This window comes from Ictalurus punctatus, chromosome 21, assembly GCF_001660625.3.
Source record: "Ictalurus punctatus breed USDA103 chromosome 21, Coco_2.0, whole genome shotgun sequence".
Classification (NCBI taxonomy): Eukaryota; Metazoa; Chordata; class Actinopteri; order Siluriformes; family Ictaluridae; genus Ictalurus; species Ictalurus punctatus.
Genome location: NC_030436.2, coordinates 20,717,267 through 20,726,223, shown reverse-complemented (window position 1 = coordinate 20,726,223; position 8,957 = coordinate 20,717,267). Strand labels below are relative to the sequence as shown.

At 44.4% G+C, this 8,957-nt stretch overlaps 1 protein-coding gene across 4 annotated transcripts; it reads right to left on the bottom strand.

The window, feature by feature from the left end:
- Nucleotides 1-46: 46 nt before the first annotated feature.
- prkar2ab (protein kinase, cAMP-dependent, regulatory, type II, alpha, B) lies at nt 47-8,269 on the bottom strand. Of its 4 annotated transcripts, none has more exons than XM_053673962.1 (11): nt 7,992-8,269; nt 6,832-7,182; nt 6,431-6,466; nt 5,188-5,327; nt 4,701-4,807; nt 4,457-4,610; nt 4,233-4,334; nt 3,484-3,558; nt 3,332-3,397; nt 2,868-3,036; nt 47-2,649 (listed from the first exon to the last, which is right to left on the bottom strand). In XM_053673962.1, exons 2-11 carry the CDS (start codon nt 7,151-7,153, stop codon nt 2,504-2,506), a joined length of 1,317 nt encoding a protein of 438 aa, XP_053529937.1. In that variant the 5' UTR covers nt 7,154-7,182; nt 7,992-8,269; the 3' UTR covers nt 47-2,503. The 4 variants fall into 4 exon arrangements, with proteins under 4 accessions (XP_053529937.1, XP_053529936.1, XP_053529938.1 ...); XM_053673961.1 differs by having other exon boundaries at nt 7,996-8,269; XM_053673963.1 differs by having other exon boundaries at nt 8,000-8,269.
- Between the last annotated feature and the right edge of the window lie 688 nt (nt 8,270-8,957).

Here is an 8,957-nt window from a genome sequence, read left to right as displayed (position 1 = left end):
TGCATAAGTGTTTAAAAAAAATGATAAAATAAAGGTCCAGAAACACACATCCATCAATATTTACTTAGTTTAATATGTTTACCATGAATTTTGATGTGACTCCAAATATATTGGCACCCACTATGTTAACTCAAAAGGATGCAGATGAACTGCCGTGTGTTAAGATTTCAGAATGTTCCACCGATTTCACACTGGGATCGTGATTCAAAAACCACGACCACGTTATTAAGGGGAAACGGGCTGGTGTTCCTACAGAGAGTTGAACAAAACCGACTTCCTGCCGTCTGCGAAGCAACCAGGTTTGTAGATGTGTACTGCTGCCTTCACGTCCTGTCTGAAAATACGGTACTTCTGAGATGAGTGCGGACGTGCGGAGATCTTCTCCACCACGACGTTCTTACTACTTCTAAACTCTCAAAACCTTTTTTTCCCCTCAAAGTCATGTGAACACTGAGCTGAAGTTTATTTTTAAATGGCTTAAACAGAAAAGAAAAACTAGATCCGAGCGTACGCTTGGACTAGAACAAACTGACGCATAACCCACTTATTTTCAGTTTGTTGCAGTAACGCAAAATGAACTGATCTTTTTAGCGACTAAAAAAAATTGAAGTGGACAATAAAAATCTCTGCTTAGGGCGTGTTTTCTGTTAACGATGTCTGAACGAGCAGCGCGTCGGATCTGTGAAGTACCAAGTTCTGAAGAACGCCTGAAGGCAGCGTAAGGGCGGGAAAATTAACCGACCCTAAGAATCACAGACTCGACAGATGTGCTTTAATTTAGCTACTGACAGAGGAACCTGGACGTTCCACAACATAAAACGTAACTATAAATAGACAAAAAGTATCGTTAAAAACCTTTAAAAGCATTCTTTAATAAATATAAAGTGTACTCGTGGGCCGATTGCTGTGCTATAAGAGGAATAAATCGTCAAGAAAATTGCTAATTCAGTTTCGTCTTTAGGTTTGCATTTGATAAATAGCTTCTGTTAAATATTTACGCCGAGTGTGTTGTTCACGTAACGAAGATCTTGCAGCTAAAAATCGGCGTTATTCAGAAGTCGCCAAAACAATAGAGTAGGATCTACAATAATAGAACCAGTTCCTCTTCTAACGCTCGTCTGTCTGTGTTCGCTGCTGTTCGTACTGTAGCTGCGGATTTCGGTGAGTACAGGTTCATTTCTGCTCTTTTGAGAACTTTAAGATGAAGAAAGTTAAAAATTCTGAAAGCTCGATGGAGCAGGTGAGCTTCTGTGGCGCTGTTGGTTGACTCTTGTGGGTTGAAACCCAGGTACAGCTCTAGGGTGCTATGAGTGCTGAGGATTTTGGTGGAACCACTTGAGGTTTGGGATGGTGAACCCTGATTCCAGAGAATGTCTACAGGATGTTTTACTCTTCATCTTCAGCACCATGTTTCTTCAAACACCCAGACAGAGCTGGTGAAGCCCAAACATCTCAACAAGCATCCACCAAATCCCAAATCATCTCCAGACCAAATTAACAAACTGCGATATTGTACACTGTGGAATTGTCCAGAAAAACCCCACTGATGAGCCGAAAGGACCAACGTGAACGAGGAAGAACTTTCCAGAAACTCATGACACCAGCTAGGGGTTTGGATGTGTTGGAGTGTGTTGGTCTGGCACCTTCACCTGTAACTCAGAATTGAGGAAAGAAGCAGTGAACGTCGCTGTTCTTCAAAACGTGGCTTTGGGCTCTAAGCTCAAAACAAAAGTCCGATAAACAGGTGCTGTTACAGTTCCGCCGTCGTGCGGTGGGTAGTGCGTGATGGCGTTTGTGTCGGGGATCACCGGTTCAAATCTGTGCTTTATTTTTGACATGGTTAAGATGGACGTGAAAGTGATAAAAGCGGTTGTGTCAGTGAGACTCTGTGGCTCAGTCGGTTGAGCCATGCCTCTGGGTGTAGAGGTCCTCGGGTCAAAACCCTGCCAGAGCTCCAGGACATCAGTGCTGAAGGGTCACAGATGGGGAAGTGGGAGGGACTGACAGCGATCTCGGGGGGGCAATAAGTGGGCGGCTGATTTTTTTAGCTGGTGTCTCTCTGAGGGAAGTGGAGGAACTTGAGGAACTCGTCCACACTTTATGCAACGCTCCAGAGTACTTCAGAAGAAGCTTTGGAGTTACTTCAGCTGTAATTGTACGGCAAACACACGGATTTGTATCTAATATTAATTATGTTATCTTGGATACAAGAAATGATTGACAGTCCACCGGTATAGTTCTGAAATACTGGGTATTTAATTGCTTGTTTACACTTGGAGTAATAAACCACTTTCACAGCTATAAGTGCAGTATATTAGCTTCGTCACGCTGTCTAATTGCAATGCTTTCTGGGTAATTTGTGTTCCTAAGGTCTACCATGAACTCGACATGACCCTTCGTCTCGCAGTTTTCCAAAGAACGTCAGATTGAGGAGAAGAACGGCTCTTTAATGCGGCCGTGCGGATTTAACTACGGGCGAGTGGAGAAGGCCGGAGGATAAACATCAGAACGCAGACGAAGTTGCGCCGTGTTTCGGATCCTCGCTGGAGCCGAACAGAGCCACCAACTGCTCCTGGTACAAAGCAATGTTCCTCTTCATGATCTCCTTACAGGGACCCAGCAGACGCTCGAACGCCTGGACGTCGATCACTGAAAGAGAGGCAGAGAGAAAAAAACCTACAGCGTGTAAAGAATGTCAGACAGCAATGCCTTCTGGGTAAGCTGTGGTCCTGAAGCCTACAGAGATGCCGTCTAAAGAACTCGTATCTACTTTTACTCACAACGATGAAGAAATCAGACGGATTTTTAATACATCCGAGGATGAAATACAGTATTGGAACGCAGCCAAAACTGCCTGTGTGTTTTACCTAAACACTTAGTTTCTCCCACGGCGTAAACGGACGCAGCTCGAGGTTTGTTAGTGACGAGTGCCAGTTCTCCAAAGTACTGACCCCGAACACAGCGGGAGACCTCCACCTCCACCTCCGCATCCTCGTCCTCGACCTCATCCTCGCTCCTCAGACGACCTGCTTTAGCCTGTGGACAAGAAAAAAGACAAACGCTACGTACCAAAGTCTGTTTTACATTTCACACTGTCCACTACGGCACAGGTTCCCGACCCTGGTCCCGCAGAACCTTCTGGCGTTGCACAATTCAGCGTTTTCTCTCCACCAACAAAGAAATAACATTTTAAATAAAAGCTAATTGCTAAACTGGACAAACTGGGTATTACACACGACGGACGTCCTTTAGCACGGGGAACAATTCCGGGTGAAGAGTGTGATGGTGTGAGATATTGTGTTCTTTCACTAGTTCATGTGTTGCAATTTACTTTTCTCTTGATCATGATCTTCACTACGCCAGACTCCACGATGTAGAAACAATCAGCCGCATCACCCTGTGGCAAGAATACACACTTCCTGTTAAAACGCTTCCATTTTCACTCGGGAGTAAAGACTGAAACCTGACGAATCACGCGCTGACCTGTTTGATGATCTCTTCTCCGTCTCTGAAGGCTTTCGCTCCTAAAACATCGACCATCTTCATCCGCTCCGATATCTGTGTATTCACATAAAGAAAGAAACATGATTACTGTGTGATTTTAAACTCACTCAAAACGTCCGACATGGAGCATCCGCCAAACAAACAAACAAACAAACAAACAAAAATAGACAGTAACACATACAGTACATTCTTCCCCTCGTAAGAAAATCCATATTTCCATATTATAAATATGCAAATATGTGTTAACACCTCAACCCTACATGCCCCACCCCCTTCCTGACAAACTGCTGTTTGATGTGCGGCATTTGCATACTGGAAGCTGATTGGCTCCTTTTTTTCATGATGCAATAATACGCTCAGACTTTCCAGTGAGATTTTCTTTTGTAAGGTTTAAGATGCCTTTAAAGTAACAATAACAGGACAAACACATGCTGTACACACGAAGGAACATTATTCATCAATGAATTAAGAGTGAAATGCTTTCTGGGGAGAAAAACAAACAAACAAACAAACAAACATCATAAGCCTTTCATCATGGCTTCAAAATTTCTCTCCAGTGGCACAACTGAAACGTGTTAATCTTGTATTGTGAGTTCTCCTTCGGCTTTGGTATTTTATATATTTGTTATTTTATATCATATTTCTCGTAATTATTCGTAATACACAGTGATTATGCCATGACCCACAAACAGCCCATGAGAGAGAACAAACCCAAAACCCACACCAACCTCCAGAGATTTCAGTAGCGGCACACACTCGATGAAGGCCTCATACGTTTTCCTCTTCTTGGCGTTATTTTTCACAATCAACCTGTGGAACGTCTCCCTGTCCTGCACACACATTACAATCATATCATTTATTTATTTACACTTCACTCGTTCAGATAACAAAAATACACTTTTGTTCACTTAAATGTCTTAGATTTTTAGTGAAAGTTAGTTTTTGACATCACCAGAGCCCACAGCGCCCCCGGCTGGACGGCGATGATGGTTGCAGCACGTGGAGTGTTGTACATGAGCGCCAACTCACCGAAACTGCCCTTATTATCGTATTTCCCCACACAGCGACTCACACCGTCCTTCTGCACCTCGATATCATACATTCCTCTGAGACAGAGAGATACAGCACGCAGTCGAGTCTGAAAATCCGAGTGAACTTCAAATCAGTGTTTATATTTAAATCAGTCATCACTAGACCTCTCGATGACGTAGAAATTGTCTCCATTGTCTCCCTGGTGTATGATGTGCTCGTTCGGCTTCACCAGCACCTCGAACATGGCGTCCAACACCTGGGAGAACTGCTCCTGAAACCGAGACAGAAAAGAGGCTTGTGATGGACCCACTGGGTCCAAAAGAGGTGCACCATATCTTTCTTAATGCTGCTCTACTCCGTAGGATATTCCTGCAAAAGAATTCCCTAGACATGTGGTCTCAGATGATTCGGTTAACACCACGAGCGATCGTCGCACCTCTGCAGCCAAAGATGGCCGACAGATGAAGTGAAGCTGGGGATGATGTGAAACCCATGCTGCAGTTACAAATAAAAAAAAAAACTAAACTAAACCAAAAGGCAGCAGTGCTGGTGAAACAGGAGGCGTAGGATTGTGAAAATAAAAGAGTGTTGTGTGGAGTTGTAGCAGCAGAAAGAATTGTTCATGTCTCTTTAACAGACAAAATGTGTTGCCTTTTCCAGAGTTTTGAACAGCAGTATGTCCTTGCAGGCTTCCTGTAGTCTGGAGCGCTGCTCAGCAGTTTTGGGGTGAACGATCTTCGGCTCAGAGTCATCATCGTCATCCTCGTCTGGGTTGTAGGACTCAGCACACACTGTGGGGACCATAATCAATGTAACACACACACACATACACTGCAGTGACACAAAGACTGTAACATACACTGTGGGGACTGGGATCATGGCAACACACACTCTAAGGGAACCGGTATCACTGTAACATGCAACACACATACAGGGGGAACATTATCACTGTAACACACAATGCAGGATCCAGTAACATCCCGGAGGGGAACATTATCACTGTAACACACACTGCAGTGTAACACACGGGGTGCGTCTCAGCCAGCTCCCTAGTTCAGTCCGGGTGCTGATCGAGGAGGCGCCATTTTAAGGGTTGTCTCAATCGCAAAGTCCTTCCAGTGCGCCGGAAAGTTGGCCCCCTAAAAAAATCCCACAATGCACCGCAAAACCCACCATGCATCGATGTGCACTATGTGCCCTCACAGGAAATGATGTCATGTTTCCTGAGACCTCTCAGCTCGAAAGAAACGGGGGATGAACCCTCAGCCAGGCTACAACCGTGAGCTGCCGTGGTTGTTGTTTTTCTCTCAAACGATTTCTTCCCAGAGCGTGTTCGAACTTTATTTGACCTTCTATAACACGGTTTGTTCGCGTCTAATGACTTTCGAGCGTTCAATGTTTTTTGGGTTTGTTTTTTTTAAGCCCACTAGCTGGCCTACGATCCTGCTCGACGTGTTATGTCAGAAATACACGTGATTAAGCGAACACATTTATACAGCATGTAAAAGTGAAATATTTCTATGTTTGAAATTTTTGGTGACGTTTTACAAGGCGAGTACGTCGTCGTGGTGCCGGAAACCGAGTTATCCGTGTCCCGGTGTGTAATGAGCCAGGGTCCTTACTACTGCCCCGACTCCCGTACACCGCGTACTGATTCACCTCCTGCTGAACCGGGGAGCCGGTCGAGACACACCCCGTGCCCTGGGGGAACATTATCACTGTAACACACTGCAGGAAGCAGTAAAATGTAACAGATGCTGGGGGAACATAAACAATGTAACACAGTTATATACTATGCAGTGATATAGTGAGTGTAACACACACACACACACACACACACACACCTGGGGACAGTTGTCAGTGTAACACAGCACTTAAGGTGAAATCCACCCACCTGCTACTCTGCGGCTGTGCTTGCTGGTAGGCGGAGCTACATCAGAGACAAAGATACATTGTGTTTCATATCACACATCACTGCTCAATCATTAAAATCATTCAAAGTGTATGTTGTTGTTCAGCTCCTCTCAGCTCCTCTCAGCTCCTCTCCGCTCCTCTCCGCTGATCGAGTGCGTTTGGTGTAAAAGGGATTTTGTGGATGTTTATTTCATCGTAATGTTTTTGTCTGAACTGCTCCTTTAAACCCGGAGTTCCTGTTCAGACTGGTTTATCTCCTCACTCATTAACACCGGAGTCGGCGGGTGACGGAGCGGGTTTAGGTGCGTTAAAGCAGGAAGAACCTGTGAAGCACGACATGTTAAAGGTGCATTTACAGGAACCACACCAGGAACTACATACGTTTAAACATGAAATCATCAGGAAAGTCCTCTTCCTCTTCCTCTCCCTCTTCCTCTTCCTCTGCCTCTGCCTCTCCCTCTGCCTCCTCCACTTCATCACTTGTGATTATGTGTTCTCTGCCATCTCCATCAGACCCTTCTCCTCTCCTCAGGCCACATCTGCTCTCCGTCCCTGCACTCGGGTTCTCCTCACGCCGGTCTCTCAGCTCAGTGAAATACACCACAGCGAAGTCCAGAAGGTTCTCCGGCTGCCGCTTCAGAACCTCCACCGTGAAGCCCTTCAGCAGGTCCTGTAGACCCGCAGGAACCGGCACACTCATCATCCACTCTCGCAATCGCAAACCCTTACGGGCTGGAAAAGAAAACAAAAAAGAATTGAACAAAGTGTGGACCAGAGCAATAAAAAAATACAAAAACCCGAATCCAACTGAAATATAAAAAGCTGCAACAAACAGGTTTAACTAACGAAAAAAAAATCACCGAAGCAAGAGTTTAAAAATAATGTGCTACAGGCCGGAGAAACCGTTTAAAAATAATCACATCATGAAATTACAGCTGTAGAAAAACATCCAATTTAGAAGCTCTACTGGAAGCTGAAATGCTGTGCTTTGTAAAAACAAACAAACAAACAAATAAATAAACAAATAAATAAATAAATAGGAGCAAAGTTTTAAACATAAGCAACAAACGCGGAGCTGCACAGAAACGAGGCTGAGAGGAAACAGACACAGCAGAGTTTAAAATCAATAAACACGTCACATCACACATCAATAAACACGATCAATAACGACAGCAGTGCAGAGGACACACACACACACACACACACACACACACACACACACACACACACACACACACACACACACAGCTAACATTACACACACTGTACATGCTGTAAGTCACACACTTGTTATTTTAACATTAAACAAAAATGTGAAAAAGCAACAGCACAAAACCTAACATTTCTGTTTTTAGACACAAATTAGGGCCAAATTTAGAGGCCCTGCGTAGAGGAAAGTATAGACACCCCCCCCCCCCCCCCCCTTCAATTTCATAAACAATAAACTTATATTTCACATAAACTCCCGGATCCTCCAACATCCAGGGTCTTCTACATGTGGAGAAATAATCTAGTGTTACATATAAGATAAATATACATACTCACTCACTCACACACACACACACACACACAGGTGTGCAAATTACGGAGCAGGTTGTTGAATAATATATTATCTATAAACCCAGTAAAGGTTTAAATGTGAACTTGTTCTTCCCTTCAGCTTCTCAGGAGCAGAGCAGACGTGTGGAACTCGTGGTCTGTAATCACACTCGCTCACTTTTCCCTGCTCCGTCTGCCCGGAGGCGCTCCGTCCACGCGCTGCTGTTGCGTAACTCCATCAGACAGCTGACTGGCCTGAAATTAAAGGGGTCATATCATGATGTTTAAACGTTTTTAAGCGTTAATTATGCCGTTTATTGGGTGTATTAAAATAGGTTAACATCTTTTAATGTTTAAAAAAAAGATGATTTTTTGAAATACTGTACATTATTGCAGAACCTACCTGTATTCCCAGGCTGCCTGAAACGCCCCGCCTTCGAAAAGCCCAGAGTGCTCTGATTGGCCGGCTGACCCGGTGCGTTGTGATTGGCCAAAAGTTTTGTGTGTGTCGGAAAAGTACCGCCCCTTAGCTTTAGCGTTAGCTTACATAGGTACTCATGTAATATATATTTGGAAAGCTAGGATTCTTGTGATTGGAGTGATATAAACCGTTTCAACATACAATCACAACAGCAGCTACAATCAGCGTCTCTGTCGGACCACCAACATACAAACACTTAAAATAAAACTGAGGCAACTTAGCAGACTTTAGTTAGCCCGTTAGCAGAGGTCTACAATTGAGCGACGACACAAAACTCCGTATTTAAAGTCAGTAGCAGGTACTTCATAAAATATTCAAACACGCTTCCAGGTTCTGATTCAGAAGCACGAGATTGTCGGAGCAGAGAGGGAATCGCTCCAGATTTCAGGAGTAGCCTGCCGTGTGTAGCCTGCGTTGTACTCGCCCAGGTTCAGGAAGCTGTCCTCCGTAAACTGCGCTGTGCACAAGCAGATGTTTGGGTTGTACT

What these genes read in the sequence shown, in the direction of transcription:
- prkar2ab (XM_053673962.1), bottom strand. Translation starts at nt 7,153, where the DNA reads ATGATGAGTGTGCCGGTTCCTGCGGGTCTACAGGACCTGCTGAAGGGC. An exon ending in TGATGATTTCATGTTTAAAC is followed by an intron (nt 6,467 to 6,831) that starts GTATGTAGTTCC and finishes TCTCTGATGTAG; the next exon opens with CTCCGCCTACCAGCAAGCAC. An exon ending in AGATCATGATCAAGAGAAAA is followed by an intron (nt 3,037 to 3,331) that starts GTAAATTGCAAC and finishes TCTTGTCCACAG; the next exon opens with GCTAAAGCAGGTCGTCTGAG.